The sequence below is a fragment of the Danio aesculapii genome, chromosome 13 (genome assembly GCF_903798145.1).
Source record: "Danio aesculapii chromosome 13, fDanAes4.1, whole genome shotgun sequence".
Classification (NCBI taxonomy): domain Eukaryota; kingdom Metazoa; phylum Chordata; class Actinopteri; order Cypriniformes; family Danionidae; genus Danio; species Danio aesculapii.
In genome coordinates this window covers 27,818,112-27,837,679 of record NC_079447.1, presented here as the reverse complement: position 1 = coordinate 27,837,679, position 19,568 = coordinate 27,818,112, and the positions used below count along the sequence as shown (strand labels likewise).

At 34.4% G+C, this 19,568-nt stretch overlaps 1 protein-coding gene and 1 long non-coding RNA gene across 3 annotated transcripts in view; one reads left to right on the top strand and one right to left on the bottom strand.

Annotated features, from left to right (window-relative positions):
• The window catches only part of adka (adenosine kinase a), a 284,700-nt gene that overhangs the window by 218,402 nt on the left and 46,730 nt on the right, over positions 1–19,568 (bottom strand). For both annotated transcript variants that reach the window (XM_056471599.1, XM_056471600.1), the window contains exon 4: positions 13,562–13,640. In XM_056471599.1, coding sequence (XP_056327574.1) covers positions 13,562–13,640 — 79 coding nt within the window. The remainder of the gene's footprint in view (positions 1–13,561; positions 13,641–19,568) is intronic.
• Positions 1,136–5,851, top strand: LOC130240165 (uncharacterized). Its single transcript, XR_008838735.1, has 4 exons — positions 1,136–1,227; positions 1,847–1,916; positions 2,401–2,580; positions 5,658–5,851. It is a non-coding gene; the product is annotated as an uncharacterized LOC130240165 (long non-coding RNA).

Here is a 19,568-nt window from a genome sequence, read left to right as displayed (position 1 = left end):
TGAACCACTAATAGATTTATATTGACGTCCTAGGCTTTATAGTAGAATGAGGAATGTACGCGGTAACAGAATGAAAAGTCTTAAAGGGGTAGTTCACACAAAATAAATATTCCGTCATCACTTATTCACCATTATGCCATCGCAAATGCTTATGACTCACTTTCTTTTGTGGAGCCCATAAAGACAAATTCTGAAGAATAGGCTTGTTTTTTTTCCTCTGCAATTACAACGTCTGGAAACTAAAGCTTCCAAAAGAACAGACACTCATGAAGAATGTTAAAGCATAAACAGTATCATGTCAAGGTTCATTCCTTTATTTCCTGAAGTCATTTGATGGCTTTGTGTGACAAACAAATACAAGTTATAAATCACTGACAACTAACTGAACTGTTAAACAGTGTAAAAAAACAAATAGTTGAAATAAGATCCTTGACTGCACTGTAAAAAATTCCTGTAAATTTACAGTGAAAATAAACAGCAAAATACCGTTTTAATGTAAAAGCGGCAAGTTGCTGTTTTTTACAATGCATCATGGGAAGACTTGCTCACTTGAGTTTGAGTGGTTGAGCAACAACAGTAAGGGCACTGTAATTTAACAGTATTATACCATATTTTTTTCTGAGCACACAAGACGACATTTTGGATTATCCACATGTGGTAAGTTTGCAGCTCCATATGTGACTTAACTACCTGTAAAGTACTGTTAGATTTTTAAAATCACATTTAAACATTCAATCAACACAGAACTGCAACAATGATTTGACTGTGTGAATTTGAAAAGCAAGATATAGCTTAGCATAAGGACTCGGTAGTCCTCACATTACTCCTGTAGCCTGGATGGATATTTTACCTGAACTTTTAGCAACAGTGCAAAGATTGAACGTTATAATTTGTGGTTACCTGAACTGGTACATAGCCCTGCAATTTATGACAGATTTGAACTGCGTGCCTCTGTTTGCAACTCCATGGTACTTACAAGAAGGATAATTGGATAATTTGGATATTTTCGACGAGGTAAGAAGCTCTATCTTTGATCGTACTATCTTTAAATTACTTATTAAATTTAAATATTATGCCATAAACATCCTATCAACACATTATCTAAGCATCTGTTTATTTAATTGCAGGATCTTACCATGTGAATGTCTTGAGAGGAGAAAGGGGTAACGTTAGCCTAATTTAGCATGCTAACGATAGCTGAAGGACTCATTTTCAGATCACACGCAGGTAAGAATGTTAAACCTAGATTTTACATGAACTTTGAGTGAAGATTGTACAGAATAATTTTGTTTTCATGTGATTACATGTGTAACTTGCACATTCGGTCCATTTGATTACAGATACGCCTTTTTATTTGCAACTCCGATGCTTCTAAAAATAACATTTTAGGATTGAGTGAGACTGTTGTCATTTTTAATGTTATTCCAGTTAGTTTATATAGAAATTGACTAGAGTTACGGTCAGATTTTATGCTTGGTAACGTTACCTAAAGTTGCAGAGCTTTTAATCTTTATGTGAGTAAGGAGTAACCGAGCAAGGTACTGTGAACGTGCAGTACTAGATAACTATCTTGTTATAACATTATGTATTCTTGTCAGAGTTGTGGGGAAACGTGTGGTACTGTTGTGTCATATGTGAAACATATGAAAATACACACAAATGTTTCAAATATTGTTTTTTTCGTTGCTGCATTCCTACCTGTAAAAGGACGTTTAAAAAATATGCAGGTTTAAAATCTTACGTCTACAGGCACCATAAAGGATATAGGAAAGAAAACACATTGTGAGCTACACTTTAGCTTTTCTTTACAATTACAATTTCTTTACAATTTATTTTTGACCAATAGATGTCTGCCACCACTGCTGATCTTGAAAAGATGGGTAACCTGCCTGTGACTCCTCGTTTGATCCTGCATGGTAAGTATTTTGTGATTAGGATAGGAAGAAATCTGATTTGTGTCTCGCTATATACTTTGCTGGTTTGTATTTGAGGAAATAGATTCATTCAATTTTATTTTATTAAAGCAAAGTCTCATTTAATTTGAATTGTGTGTATTTGTTTTGATCTGATACTTGAAAGAAATAAACTTGCTTTTTAGAAGTCTAGTTATCCTTTAGTATTACTATCGACATAATATTGTCAATTTTTTAACACATGCTTAAGACATTTTGTCACTTTTCATTTTCTTTGAATCTCAGATTACCTGATTTCATGTAGTTGTTATTATAGTTATTTAAATATTTATTTTAATTTTGAAAAATGTTATTGCATTATTGAAAATTATTGCATAATTTTATCATGGCTCTTTCTACACCAAGCCTTTCAAAATAAATGATAAATCACAGAATTAATCTCCAGAATAATTCTTAAATAATACTTTAATCAATGATTTTATTAAAGGTCCAGATGTTACTCCGGGCCAGTGGATGAAACAATGGATGATCAGCATGGAAGGCAGAGTAATCTGTGAGGGTGTGCAGCCACATTTTTTTCTGGACTTGCTGCAGTGTTTTCTTTGTACAACATCTTCAGTTTGCAGTACCAGGAGGAAACAGCATGCACACTGGAATTCCTTCAAAGGTAATATGTTTGCACTTACATATTTTTTTGTTTAATTTAGCATGAGGACTTCATGGAATAGAATATTATGTCCAACTTGTCACATGTGTGTTTGTGTGTATATACTACAAGTGAAAAGTTTGGAATTAGCAATATATAGGTAATATATATATATTTTTTTGTATAATAAGCTTTTTGTGCTCACAAAGGCTGAACAATACTGTAATAAAAACAGAGACAAATACAGCAAAAACTGTAATATAGTGAAATGTCAGTTAAATATTATAAATTTGTCAAACTAATTAAATAATTTACTGGTATTTTATTGAATGTAGTTTAAAATGTTATTATTTCTTGTGTTGTAAAGTAGAATTTTAATCATCATAATTAAAAATAGCCTTTAGTGTCACATAATTCTTTTGATGCTTAATATAATCATCTGCTCAGAATAAACATTTATTGTTGTTGTCATCACTTTGTGAAACAATACAATACACATTATTCATTCATTTTCTTTTCGGCTTAGTCCCTTTATTAATCCAGGGTTGCCACAGCGGAATTAACTGCCAATTTATCCAGCACGTTTTATGCAGCGGATGCCCTTCCAGCTGCAACCCATCTATGGGAAACATCCATACAGTCATTCACACTCATACACTACGGACAATTTAGCCTACACAATTCACCTGTACCGCATGTCTTTAGACTTGTGGGGGACACCGGAGCACCCGGAGGAAACCCATGCGAACACGGGCAGAACATGCAAACTCCACACAGTAACGTCAACTGACCCAGCCAAGGCTCGAACCAGCAACCTTCTTGCTGTGAGGCGACAGCACTACCTGCTGTGCCACCATGTCAATACACATTATACAATACTATTTTAAAGTACCATTGAAAATTATTTACTTTTATTCATCAAAATATATTGTTCAAGCATGAAAGTAAATTAGGCGACGCAGTGGCTCAATAGGTAGTTCTGTCGCTTCACAGCAAGAAGGTCGCAAGAAAGTTTCCTCCGGGTACTTCCCTTTCCCCCACGAGTCCAAAGACATGCGGTACAGGTGAATTGGGTAAGCTAAAATTGTCTGTAGTGTATGTGTGTGAATGAGAGTGCATGGGTGTTTCCCAGTGATGGGTTGCAGCTGGAAGGGCATCCGCTGCGTAAGACATAAGCTGGATAAGTTGGCGGTTCATTCCGCTGTGGCGACCCCAGATTAATAAAGGGACTAAGCTGAAAAGAAAATGAATGAATGAAAGTAAATTCATTTATTATAATGCAAAAAAGATTACAATTTTAGTTTTACTTTTTTTTTTTAATCAAAGAATCGTAAAAGAATGTATCAGTTTCCAAAATACGATGAAGCCTTTTTTCAGCACTGATAATTATAAGAATCAATATTAGTGGTTTTGTACCAATAATATAATAATTATTTCTGAAGGATTATGTGACACTGAAGACTAATGTAATGATGATGAAAATTCAGCTATACATCACAGGAATAAATTAAATGTGAAACTATGTTCAATAAGAACAGATAAAAATGTGAAAAAATTGAGTTATTTAAATTGTGTAGTAACATTTTATAATTAAACATTTTTACTTTATTTTTGATCAAATAAATGCACCCCTTTAGAGCAGAATAGCCTTTTTAAACATTGCCTCTCAAAAATCTGTCTTTCAAATTAATATTTTGAATAGAGTGTTTTACAATTATATATTTGTGCATAAACATTGGATTAGTCAGTACCAAAGCCAAAATTTGAGCTAAAAAACTTAGTACACGCCAGTGAATATTTTGATGAAAAAAATAAATACAACTTTAATAATAAACAGGAAGAAACTATTACTCTAATAGATATAACTGTTAAATAAAACAGTTTTGTTTAAATGCACCAATATATATTGTCTATATTCACCGAGGATTTTATAAAAATAAATTTTTTTTTAAAGAGGGCGCTCATTTATCCTGATACTATATATGTAGTGTGTGTGTGTGTGTGTGTGTGTGTGTGTGTGTGTGTGTGTGTGTGTGTGTGCGCGCGCGCAGGTGAAGCCTTCTTGAATTTTTTTATTTTTTCAATATTTACAAAATGATGTTTAACAGAGCAAAGAATTTTTCACAGAATTTCCGATAATGTTATTTCTTCTAGAGAAAGTTTGTGTGATTTTAGCTAGAATAAAAGTAGATTTTAATTTTTTAAAAACATTTTAAGGTCAAATATATTAGCCCCCTTAAGCAATATATTTTTTCGATTGTCTACAGAACAAACCATCGTTATACAATGACTTTAACCTAGTTAGGCCTTTATATGTCACTTTAAGCTGAACACTGGTATCTTAAGAAAATATCTAGGCAAATTTTATGTGCTGTCATCACGGAAAAGATAAAAGAAATCAGTTATTAGTTTTTACAAATTAGTTATTAAAACTAGTATGTTCAGAAATGTTGAACAAATCTTCTCTCTGTTAAGCAGAAATTGGGGAAAAATTATACATATATATAACTAGGAAAAAACTAGGAAAAAATTTCTTCAGCACATTTCTAAACATAACAGTTTTAATAACTCATTTCTAATAACTGATTTCTTTTCTCTTTACCATGATGACAGCACATAATATTAGACTAGATATTTTTCAAGATACTTCTATACAGCTTAAAGTGACATTTAAAGGCTTAACTAGGTTAATAAGGTTAACTAGGCAGGTTAGGGTAATTAGGCAAGTTATTGTATAAAGTTAGTTTGTTCTATAGACTATTGAAAAAATATTGCTCAAAGGGGCTAATAATTTTGACCTTAAAATGGTTTTTAAAAAATGTATAACTACTTTTACTCTAGGCGAAATAAAATAAGACTTTCTCCAGAAGAAAAAATATTATCAGACATACTGTGAACATTTCCTTGCCCTGTTAAACAGATTTAAAAAAGAAACAGATCTTGAACAGAAAAATGAACAGAAAATTATTTTAGTGCTGCAAAAATGCATATGCTTTTCACTAAAAAAAATCACTCTTTTGCAGATAGTCTGTTTATTTTTGTAAATCATACAGTTTTAAAACCTTGTTCACAGAAAGTCTTTTATTCTTATTATTCAGATGCTGTGCTGGGATAAATCCAGAGAAGGGAACCTGCCAGGGGAAGGCTGCGAGGGGAAATGTGACATCAAAAAAAAAAAAAAAAACTGGCAAGACAGTTCATGAGAAGACCATGACCGTAAACCCCAAGGTTTCAAATCTTTTAAAGAAACTAATGGACTTTTTTTGATGGGACTTTATTTAAAATGTAGCTAGCTGGCAACCCCCCCTACTTTTGCAATATTGTTATATAAACCAGAGGCCATTTTTTATTTTTTATTTAAAATTTTTTTTGCTGAAGCTCATTTTGGGGCTATATATTTTTGATTTTATATCCAAGACTAAATTGCAAAGTGGCTATTTACTATTTTTACTAAGACATTCGGTAAGTTGCTTTTTGTTGTACAATGCTGAATGTGATCTCAACATTTCTTGAGAACTTACAATTTTTGCCTGTTCTTTGGCTAAATATTTACACAAACATAATGCATATTTTATCTTGTGTTGTTTGAAAATAAAATTGTGAAATATATCTTGGGTTTATTTCTCTTTTTGAATCCACAGGCAAATTAAAAGGTAGTCTATAATGGCATTTTAATTGGAAATATTATGGTTAAAATATGGCTTGTAATTTAACAGCTTTATGCTTCTAAATAACAGAAGTATGCTGTAGATAAAATGTAAAAAAGGTAGGGCACTGTATTTTTACATTACAATAACAGTGGTATGCTGTATCTAACAAAACAGTATTATGCTGTTAATTTAAAACAGCAGGGCACTGTGTTTTTACAGTTCCACAACGGTAGATTACTGTTGCTAACAAAAACAGTATCATTCTGTAAATTTAAAACGGCAGGGTACTGTATTTTTACAGTTCCACAACAGTAGAATACCGTTGCTAACAAAAACAGTATCATACTGTTAATTTAAAAAACGGTAGGGCACTGTATTTTTACAGTATGATGCTGGCAACCACAGCTGCCAGTAGATTACCGTTTTTTTACAAGGAAATTTTTTACAGTGTGGAATTGGATTAGACGACATATTACAATATCAAGCCGGCACAAAAATATTTAAAATCCAGTAATATTTAAAATCCAGTAAGCTTTCAAAATGGCTTACCATTAGTTTCTTCCAACTTAAAAATTAAATAAATAAATATCAGGATTGGCTAAAGCCCAGCTCACACAGTGCAAGAAAAAAAAAACCTAAACAGGAAACATAAACAATCTGTAGTGGTAATTTTGCTAACGACATGGACCCTATCATACACTCGGCGCAATAATGCAAAATGTGTTTGGCACGGGTTTCGTTGCTATCTTCAGATCAGCCCAACAGTAATTTTTTTACGTTTTGCGCCACATTGTTTAAATGGCAAATCCACTTGCGCTATTTTGTGGACTCAAGGGTGTGCCAGCATCCGTAATAGTCACATCGCAGGATATGCAATTTTGAGTCTGAATTATAGTTAACCAGGAGCTACATGGTGTTTTTCCAAATAAGAGTTTTGTAAATGAACAAACTAATGAATTTGTCGACATGATTGAAGAGAAGGCCAATTCAATAATGAATACAGTTGACATTGAGTATTAAATGGCGCATAAGTAACAAAACAAATTGCTGGATAGTAAATAACATCTAGTTTGTGAAGCAGTTTTTGAAGCTGATCCGTAAATTAAATCTCCATAATACAAAATTGGTAATACTGTTAATTTGACCAAATGCTGCTTTGAAGAGTATAGTAGTGACATAGTAATACAGTATCTGATTTGTAGAGTCACTGCTAAGTTTAACCATAATGGAGTGAAAGTTGATCATTTGCGTGTGTTTTTAAGAGAGTTTAAAACATTTAGGCACAAGAAATTATGATGTGTGGAGGTGTAACAAAGATTAATTGTATTTAACAAGTTATACAATTTATGAAGATAAAAGTTGTGAGTTTATGTTTGATTTTTCAGTACTTATTGACTAATTTTTTGTTAATTTGGGATTGGGTTAGTAAAGAGGCTGTGTCAGTTTTCTTTTTGTAATTGTTTTCTCCTGTTTATGTTAGTAAGGGAGTGAGGGTATTTTTGATGTGTTTTTCTTTTCTTTGATAGAAAAGGTCTTCCCTTTCTATCAGTTCAATAACTTTTTGTTTGTTATTTTGGCTCGAACTCCCTCCTGAAGCTTTCTTGAAAACCCTTAATCATTGAATACATCTTTTCTGAGTCTTTATTCAATCAAAATTGTGAGTTTTCCTCTTTGGCTAATTTTTTTTTTTCATTTGTTTAGTCTTTTGCAAGGTTGCTCATGGGTCTTCATTGGTGACACACACACACCAACATTCTATTGCGTACCTGTGTTCCCCTAGACAGAATTAAGGCAACGTATCATCGTTTTTCGTCTTTTTTCCAGTCTGAATATCTACAATTCAAGGCAAAAATATGATTTTTTTTTTTACTTCATTGGCGGATAATGTTGCTTGTTTTATGGAACAACTTTTAATTTTGACTTATTTCTTCTGAAGGTGAAAACTGTCAAACAGACCACCTTGTAAAACTGTATTCATATCGCAATATAAATTGAAGAAAAATAAGATATTGCAATATTTTAAAGATATTTTCAATATTATTCAGCCCTAATTTTCATATTCAAAAGAAAAAAGAAATTCATAAAGGTTTGAAAGCACATAAGGGAGATAAAATAATTCTAGTAATTTTCATTTTTATGTGAGTCTTTAAGCTTTCTCCATGCAATGTATTTATCTTTTGTTGCACCCATTTTCACTACAGCTCATAGGTTACAGGTTTATATTTGTTACTTTAGACACAGCAAGATTTAAAACTGGATGCATCTCCCAGATTTATAGCCCAAACGAGAGGCTGTTATCTGAAGATCTTTTCAGCCCTTCACTTTAGCTGGCCTAGTCTGCAGCCATTTTTGGGTTAGAGCGTTTCCAGAGAGTCTAAATATTGTTTTCCCTTTTCTTTTCTTTTTTTTAAGTCGTTCTTCATATTCCCAAGACATGATGCTAAACATCTGAGTGGGATATTTTGTTTGTGTGATATTGTTTAAGGGTAACAGCAGAAATAATCTTAAATCCCTGATGGGCAAGTAGGGTGCTGTCACAGCAGAGAATGAGATCTGCTCAAATGGCCTTGTTGCCCTCAGGGCCCAACTAGACGGAGTTTGATTCCTCCAGCACATGTCCAGTACCGCTGTGTACTTTTGCAGGTGGCTGCAGACATCAACACTTTTAAGAGCTCAGATACAGGAGTTATTTAGACATATATCATCTAAACAGACACATGGAATTTTCTGATGATCTCCAGATGATGCACTGCATTCAAATCTACAGATGCATTAGGCCGCTGAGGCTTGCATCTATCACCATGAAATACAGACCACGGCGTACGATGAGGTAAGACTGTGGATAATCATTTGGGAATCTGCCAGTGCAAGCAAACGTGATTTCATTACTTTAGTGTCTGACTCCTTGTGTTGTCGGGCACATTTGTTATGACCTCAATGCAGCCCGAAATGACTTACAGAAATGATTCTTCATTTCAAGTGTTTCTTTTTTTTCTGCCGTGTTCCAACATTTATTTTGCTTAACAGGATTTGCTGTGAACGTCCTCACGAGAATCTTCCAGCTCTTCACCTGCCGTCGCAGATAACAGAGTCAGGGCGGTTAAAGTTGTGCCCATTTGAAGCGCTGCTAGTTACGAAGGCTCCCAGTGATATGTGGGTTGTTAAGCAGCAGTTTGATCAGACAGCTCTTCAAAGCTGGCTCGCGCAAGAAGGGAAGCTTGATGCGGAACCAGGGCTCTGAGATTAACACATGGCAGCACCTGGAACGCCAGCAGCAATGCAACCTATGTGTCGGTGTCGCGGAAAACGAGAGCTTTCAAACGCAATGACATGGGCTGCCTTTTGCGCGCACATCAAAGCTCCCATGTGGAGATGAGGTGCTCCAATCGGAGGCTGTACTCAGCCTCGGGCGCTGCTTGGCAGACGTGGGAGGGAGCTTGTTCCGCTCCCAATACCTGACCATGATAGGTAGACCATTTACACAAGAACAACCAGTCATTGGAGAGCCAGAGCTCTCTCCGCTTTTCTCTTTTTTTTCTCCTACTCTTCCAGAGGCCATGAAAAATCAAACTGATCGCCTTTTTTTGCCACCTTATACTTTCTTCTTTCTCAGCCTTACATTTGAACACGCAGCAGAAACAGATTCCTCAAGTCTTTCCTAAAGGCTCAGTCATTCAAAGTTCAGTAATATTCTGTCTTTATTTGCTCACCTTCTTGTCCGACTTTCTTTTTTGGGAACTGAAAGTTGGAATTACTGTAGAATTACAAAAACTACAACAACCATCAAACCAAGAACCAATTGGAGCAATCTGATGATGCTATCAACATGACAACTTCAAAGCACGACGAGGAAAGTTTTATTTTTAAGATATGAGGCTTTATTTTAACGATTTAGGCGCAAAGTCTAAAGTGCATGGTGCAAAAGTATTAAGGGCATGTCCAATTCCAATTTTTCTAATATAAGGATGGAAAAATACGCTCTGCATCTCGGCGCATGGTCCAACAGTGTTGCGCTTATTCTCTTAATGAGTTATGGGTGTGTTTTGAGCATAATGTGCGTTTAACCAATCAGAGTCTCTTCTCCTATTCCCTTTAAGAGTCAGTTGCATCGCGCTATGGCGCATTTGCTATTTACATGGCGGACTTTGTAAGTGAAAAACTAAGCTCTTCACTAACGAGAAAAAAGGGTTAAGCAGACCATCTGCAGTGTGAGGATAAAGAACGAGCCTCTATTTCGCCTCTTTTACTCTATACTCCTTTATTTTCGTGGATAAGGAAACGATGTTGTACTCACTCCACTGAAGACATCCATCAGCCTACATGTTTAATTTCATTTGTTAAGTGCAAAGATTTGTTTCAAAACTATTTCTAAAAAAGAAAGTCAAAAAAACTGAGTTATTTCCAAACACACGTCCTATTTTCATGCCCATATGGTGATGTAAATGTCTTCAAAACTTGACAGGTGGACAAATCTAAACTTGTTTTATTAAAACAAATATAAATATGCATATAATAAATCAGAATCAGAATTAGAATCAGTTTTATTGCCAAGTGTGCTTCACACACACAAGGAATTTGTTTTGGCTACAGAAGCTTCCAGTGTACATAAAGTGACAAGTGACAACACATTATATTAAAATAATATTGCTAATAAAGATAACATTATACAAACGCAAATTATCATGAATAAACTGAAAATAGCCCCCTGAGATGGAGGCATTGAGGCAGAGGTTTTTATATTTATATAGAAAATAATAATTTTTGTAACATTTTAATCCTTTAATTTTTTTCATATGTAAAGATATTTGTGTATTTCTGTACATCCTGTGTGTATTCAGCATGTGTAAGCGTTTGAACCTGTAAAGGTGCGTAACTAGCGCCCTCTGTGCTGGACTTTAGAGCAGCTTTTAGTTGGTCAATGGCGTGGTCTATTTCAGTTTCTCAAAATAGTAAAGCTCCAACAATGTGCCCTAACACACATCCATTGCACACATTGCGATATCGATGCTAAACGATATATTGTGTAGCCCTAAAAAAATGATCATTTTTTAAAAGTCTGGTTGCTGGCACCCATCGACTTCCATATTATTATTTTTCCTACTATGGAAGGCAATGAGGTCCGGCAACAAGCATTTTCAAAAAAGGTTTTGAACAAGTGAAAGATTGAGTGAATGATGACAAATTTCATTTTGAAACCATCCCTTTAATTAGGTCATTATGCCTATTTTACATGATTTATTAAAAGTCTTAGGTCTCCAAAGAATGTGCATGTAAGGGTGAAGAATGAAATATTCTATGGATTGTTTATTATACCATGCTGTAAATTCACCCTTTCAGACAAGGCAAAAATCAATGTTTATGTCTGTTCTAAATGCAAATAAGCAGCCTAGTTTATCCTCCTTATCAGAAGAGGGTGGAGCATTTACAGCTTGTGCTTCAGTTATTCCAGCAACAACAAACAAACCATGCACTTAAAAGCACTCTCAGATTAAACATCTGATACACAAAGCTGATTTTTTCCGAGCTCACAGACACAAAGCGTGCACACAGAAAGCCTGCTGCCAGACTACTAGAGCTGTGGTGAAAAATCATTTGAGAAATTGATTCAGCATCTATTCTGAGATTTTCAAAATGTATTGGTATTTTCTCAATTTTGAGCTTAGATTTAAACAGCAGACTCTGCCCTAGGCTAGTTTAATCAAACGCTTACGAAAAAGAGAGCTTGTGCTTGTTGACTGTCACAAGATAAATGTAAACACAACTTACTATGCACACTCATGTAATTCACCCTTTCCTAATTTTTAATAGTTATTTTAGGTTCAAGAGACATCAATAAAGAAGTGGATGCAAGCAGAGTATGACTGTTTGTAAAGCTCTATGGCTGTTTGTAAAGCATTTGAATAAAAATACGTTTTGAAAATCTCAGAATTGATGCAGAATCGATTTCTCACATGATTTTTTTTTGCCACAGCTCTACACATCTCTTGCATGTCAACTGTTAAATATAAACAAGGTTAAGTCAAAAACACAAACTAGGTTACATAAAGTTGGCTTTTTCTGCGAACGTAAATACATTACCTGACAAGTCTTAACTTAGTTATTATTAAAAAACAATAACTTGACTTCTAGTTGAACATTTGGTATCAGAAGTGGCTTATATGAAAGGCAACGTCCTCTAGATTACACTTATTTTACCAAAATAAAATTCGGATCAAGCCTTGATTTGTAATTATTTAATCAGGACAGTAAGGTCTTTGCTTAGACAAAAGTCTTGTCCAAATAATGTACAATATAGAATATAAAGTCATGGTGCAGTGGAAAAAGAATTAATATAGTGTATGACTCCCATGAGCTTGGACGACTGCATCCATACATCTCTGCAATGACTCAAATAACTTAATAATAAAGTCATCTGGAATGGCAAAGCAAGCGGACAAGATTCTTTCAATTCATCTACAATGCCGCCTCCTTCATCTTACCAAAGACACGCTCAATGTTTATGTCTGGTGACTGGGCTGCCCAAACTTTGATGTGGAGGCTTAAGGAGCGCTATCCTACTGAAGCATTTGCCCTCTCCTGTGTTTTGTAATCTAATGGGCAGCACAAATGTCTAACTACCTCTGGCTGTTGATGTTGTCGTCCACTCTGCAGACTTTTTGCATGCCCCCATACTGAATGTAACCCTAAACCAAGATTTCTCCTTCACCAAACTTGACTGATTTCTGTGAGAATCTTGGGTCCATGTAGGCTCCATTAGGACTTCTGCAGTATTTGTGATGATTGGGATGCGGTTCAACAGATTATTCATCGGAAAAATCTACTTTCTGCCACTTTTACCAGGTGATACTACTAGAAGTCAAGTTATTATTGGTTGCTCTTACAATTGCGATCGACGACAAGACTCGTGTCAGGTAGTGTAGTTTGGGAAGAAATCACATGTACTGTTTATTAGTATATTAGATTTGCGTAACAACATCTCGACCAGTCCTCACTCGGTTAGTGATGCACAAGGCAGGTATTATTTAAAATCATTGTTCACTTCAAGTGAAAATGCGCTAACAAAGTAATCAGTGTAAAATTTCATTTTATGAGGACTTTAAATGTTGTGGTTTGTGGTTTTACAGACATCCTAGACGAGCACTTTAGACCACAGAGAGAGGATATATAAAACCACTTGTCCACCAGTAAGAGTGTAGTCTCATTCACTACATTTATGCAATCGCTAGACTTTTTCTCTCATTAATTGAAGGTAACTTCAAGTTTTACATTTAATCCTGCTGCAGGAATTCATGACCTTGTCATTGCTAGCTTTGTACGCATTAAATACTGGCTGCAGTTTAAATAACACCAACCTGTGCAACTTTCACAGAGTTCTGAGTGGCACCTCCAGCACGATATTCAACCTTGAATTTCTTGACTATCTCTTCAAACCTAAGACACACAAAAAGAGGAAAATATGTTTAAGACAAATAAAGATCTTTATGCATGCACACATTTAATTAAATAGACCTAAACAATGAGATGAGTTTTTGATGAAACTGAAACAAGGGATGTTTCATTTTTAAACACAGGCCTTGTCCAGAGTATAATTCGCAAGATCACCCAGTGGAGATGCATCGAGAACAGGAAACCTCAGACACTGTAAACAGGAAATGGAGGACTTGAAGCCTTGTGCCGCAGGGCAGTGAGACTTCTGAGAAAAGTGTGTGTGTACTGTACTTTTGCACGCAGCGTGTAGAGACATGAGCGCATACACAAAAACACAAAAGACCCACACAAAGGCAACAAACGACCTGCCCCACGTCTGGACATTATTAAAGAGGAAAGCATCCGCCACAAACCTGTGTGTGCAACAGATTTTAACAGCATGCAAATAGCCTGAGTCACCGAAGGACGTGACCTCCTGTAGCCTCTGCAGTCCAAGCACAAGCATGAAAAGTACACATACACTATGAGTTCCTCTCCACATAACACTGATGGCTGAGGCTGATTATCTGCTAATAGATAAGCAGGATGCTGTACATTTACTGTATACAGCAACCTCACTGATGTTAATTAAAGATGAAAGGTGTGAAGAATATTTATCTATTTTTCACAAACCACCTGACATGTGCAAATTATATTTAACATCAGTGAAACAAATATTGCTATTCTGATATTATATATAGTTTTCTGTATCAAATCCATAGGCAAAGCTATAAAGAAATATCCTGCGCTCCTGTTGCAGTCCACTATCTGCTTCATTAAAAAAATAAAATAAAAATTCCACAAACATTCATGTATAATTTAATAAAAGGAACCAAAAGTGAAATGTAATTTCTGGATAATGATTTAATGTAATGTAGCTATGTGTTGAACTTCACTCTTGAGATATTTGTGCGTTCATCTGCTTGGATGCTAACATTATGTTTTATTAATGAGGTGTGGAATGTAGTCTTAATGCAATCGGTATCCAGTAGTCCATTTGGCCTTTTTATAGCATTTTATTAATGCATATACCAATTTAAAAACTGCATACGTGACTGGTCTCAAGTTTAGAGGGCTTGCCTTGCTGTTAAATCCTGAATAGCATGCATGTGTCATCTTCAGTAAAACAATCAAGCAAATCTAATGTCTTTAGCCATGATTTTGGAATGACTTTGGAACAAGAGTATTAGTTCAAGTTTTAGTCATATAAAAATGATTAAACCTATTATTTTACTTTTTTTTAATCAGAACAGAAATCGCTGAAGTTTTGCACAAACTTGTAATCGAAAACGTCTAGTGTCATCCTTCAACCCACACACCTCACACACACACACACACACACACACTTAAAAAAAAAAAGTTAGGAGTAAATAGGAGTAAAACTATAACTATATAAATAAAAATATACATATGATAAATGTGGAAACTAAAGTCTACTGGTACAGATACAGGGATATAGCATATAATGTGTGTTTTAGAATACATTGCTTTTATAAAAATCTATATACTTTTTGAAGCATGAATTTATGTTGCCATCTCTGTAAACTTTACCATGACCACTCTTCAAACCCCAGCTGTCCCACTTTGGATCAAGGTATTCATAGCCTGAAAATCCCTTGCTGTTGGTCCCAAATAAGCCTGATCAAACACCTAAAGTGACCGTGAAAACGGTGTGCTTTTTCTACCAAGTTTTATTATTGCATTTTGTACATTCCACTAACAATAATAGCTTAACCTGAAGGAAATGTGATTGGCTCTCCTAAATAAAATGTATAACTTGCTTGTCTTTAATGATTCAGTGTTGTTATACGTATTATTGACAAAGTATTTCTATGTGTTGCTAGGGTGTATCGGGTGCTAAGTGACCAGTCAAAAAAGCTGACAAATTAGGATTTGAGATGACAGGTCAGTATATGTTTTGGGGAGACATGGCATTTTTTTCAAACATTTATAATCCAAAACATTATTGTCAGTTGAAAAAAACAAAAGGAAATAAATAAATAGCGACTCGCATTTAATTTAAGGTACAAATTTTAGGAGTTCATGCTCCACAATTTGAGCTAGAGGAAGTTCAATTTGTTTTATTAAGAGGCTATCATAACTTAAGATGGCCATTTGCATGAGATTAATGCACACGGCTCTTAACTATACATTGAAGTCTTGTGAAGCAAAACAATTGGTCTGTAAAAGAAACTAAATGTTATTTACCACACTATTACCTTTAATCCACAGCCTCAGGCAAATCCTCTAGAGTGATATCCTTTTTGCAAATGAGCCATTCTTTTGAACCAGTTCTTAACAGCAAATACTATTATACTGTCTATATATCTATCTTTACAGCAATCAGGCTAAACCATCCGAAACAGTTCGTGGCTCAAGCCAGCACAGATGAATAATAGACTTAGTCAGCACTTTAAGATTTGCCCAACAATCACTCATACCTGAAATGAGCCAATAAACTGGTGTATATGACCCTACGATGCCAGGTTTGAAAACTCAAACAGAAATTCAGCTCCATGGTCATTACATCACTGTGTGATTACGTAAACAATCTGGTGAGTCCTGTAGGAGTTCATAGAACTATTTTACAGTGTGCTTCAGGTTTATCCCTCAATAAATCATGAACAAACACATAAAGTGTGTATTTTTATTATATAATACATTGATATTATTTACTGTTTCAAAGAATTTCAAATACAGCCACAAATCTAACGCTGAAAACTGCAAAGGGGGTCTTAGTTTCACAGTGACAGTGTATATAAACAGGATCCATAACTAATTTTATTAAAGAAATTTAATTAAAAACTACAAACAAGTGCAAAAGCAACTTATACTGGTCATCCAAATCAACAAACCCAATATAATTGTTGTCTGTCTTTTTCACTCATAGACAGTCACTTGAAAACTTCAATGAAGCATCCAAACTTTAAATTCTGGAACATCTCATGCTTCTGTGTGCTAGCCTTGAGACGAACATGTTTGGCAGAACGACACATCTTCAAACTCATTGCTAATACTTTTGCCATCCCTCAAATATACAGCATGGCATTTTAGACATGTAACCGTTTTACTGACTGTTTGGTTCAGTCTGAAATACTGCCAACCAGCGGACATGCAACGATTTACTCACTCTTGACTTGTTCCAAATCAAAGTTTATTTTCCTGTTGAATACCAAAGAAGATATACTGAAGATTGTTAGAATCACCACTGATTTTCATAGTACTTGTTTATTCTAGTATAGATGTTAATGGTTTCAGGTTCCCAAAATTCTTCAAAATATCTTATTTTGTGTTCAACAAAACATAGCAGAATAATAATTTTGGTGTGAACATTTCCTTTGATCTGTCTTTTTTACCCATTTATTGAGCATAACTATGTTTTATTTTAAAATGCTGACGTATCAGTTCATGGGTTCAAGTACTAGCCAAGATTTTTCGTGGTACAAGTGACATTTCCAATACCAGCATCAGAACTGGAACAACCAGAGCGTTTCCTGTTCATTTGACGTTGAGTTTTTTTTTTTTTTATGATAGTAACGTTAACTGCTGATGACTTGCATTTTATAAACTACCAAAGACCACAGTTTTAACTGTAAATATTTATATTTCTTCTAAAGTAAAAGAGATCGGAGGGTCCAGAGTAACACATTTTACTTCTGAATGAACTATGTATTCCTATGTTAGGCCCAATCCAAATTCTACCCCTTAGAACTTACTCTTATTCCTCATTTTGCACGTTCACGTGAAGAGGTCGAGATATCCCAATTCTCAAGCAAGATTTGCTAGATAGCGTTTGAAACTGAGATTTTTCAGTACCACAATCAAAACCAAGGCGTACATAAATTTCCTAGAATACACCAGCTACAACAGCAACATGGCTGCATATGTGAATCAGGAGTACAATGCACAAATTAGTATTTTCTGGCATTATTATGATTTTTTACAACAAACAGTAACACTTTATAATGCACAAACTATGAATAATTTATTAGGCATCAGCAAATAGTGAATTTATTATCTGTTAAGTATTAAGTCTACATTAATAAGAGGTTAGTAAGCAGTATATAAATACAGCTACAAATGCTTTATTCTTGACTTATAAGCACATTTATAATGCGCTTGATGATTGTGTTTTCATGCATTATTAATGATTTTTTTCATTATTTAATGAATTATTAACAAACTAGTTATTTAAAAAAATAGTAAGTGTTTTTTTTAAGATCATTCAAAATGAGTTAGCAAATGAACTATTCAAATATCTTATTATTTAGACATATACTAATAGTTCATTTGTATGTAATAAATGCTTTATTAACTCATCCCGTTTTGTGACCTAATCTAAAGTGAGGACTATTTATGCTTTATATGTTGTATCATATTATATAGATAAATTAATATGTTGTTGTTTTATCCAATTTTATTTAATTGTATTTATTTCTAATTGTATTTTAACACTCCTGTTATTCTGCAATCTTTAAGCTTTACAGTAATTTTATTTTTTAGATAACATTGTAAACATTTATTGTTCATTTGATATTGAGCCTTTAATTGTCATTTATAATTGATTTATAAAGCATAAATAGTCCTCACTTTAGATTAGGTCATAAAAATGCATTAAGTTGTGCTAATAAAACATTTATTAACATGCATAGTAACCATTACTATATGCCTGAATAATAAAACATATAAATGTGGATTTGAATAGTTTATTAATCATTTAATAACTCGTTCTGAATGATTCTAAAAGCCAATAACTACTCTTAAATACAAATGTTTGTAAATAATGTAATACTGAATTTAGTAATGAATTCATAAGTAATACAGTATGAAAACACAATCAAAACTATAACTCAAAAATACAACGTGTAGATGCATTTATAAACTGCTTACTAACATCTATTAATGCAGAGTTATTACTTAACAGATAATGAACTAACTATTTACTAATGCTTAATAGATTTATAACGTGTAGTTATTATAAAGTGTTAAAAAAAATAATAATTTTAAAAAAATACTACATTTCGCTATCTATAATCCATTGACACTCAAATACCCTGTTAGAAAAGTCTAATGCCTGAGAAATGGGTAGACTATTAAATTCATTGTTTTCTTGTGTTTACATAGATGAAAACGGCCACAATGTGACATTATATCGTTATGATAATATGATTTCATTGCTTTCTATGATTTCCTGAAGATGAATACCAAAAACCATCGTCGATATCATACAAAGTAAAAGCTCGCATTGACATATGATGACGTGTGTGTGTGTATTGTATTTCTGTATCATTTCTTAGGGGTAGATTTTGAAGCCCTTCAGGGGTAGTGGTTAAAAATTAGAATTGGGCCTTAATACTTAAATGTCGGCCATCAGTAACCAGAAATCAATTGAACAATATTATCTGGCTTGAAAACACTTGTCATTAACAAGGTCTACTTGTTGTTTTCACACATAACCAGTCTACCAAACATGAAGAGTAACCTTAACTAGGTGTGGCTCTAAATAACACTATTTTTGTTCCCATGAACTCCAAGAGAGAGTCGATGACGGCAATGATGTACGGAACCCGCAGAGACGCACAGGGGTGCACAAAAGCAGCGACGGCTCATGAAAAGCTTATCATGTTCCATTAGTAGAGAGAGTGGTCTTGGGCAGTGAATGGGCCACCCCTGGCTCGCAGCACTTCCTCTGGGAGCGGGGTCAGCTCTCCCACAGATCTGTCACTGCTCTGGTGACACTGTCAGAGGGGAAAAGCCCATCAAGCAACACTTCATATTCAGCCAAGGAGCAGGAAGAAGCAGCGGGGGGCCGGTTTGAGTGAGGAGGGATCTCACATAACTACACATTTAAGTACTTCCTTTAGCAACAGGAGCTCGGAACGGCTTGGCAAC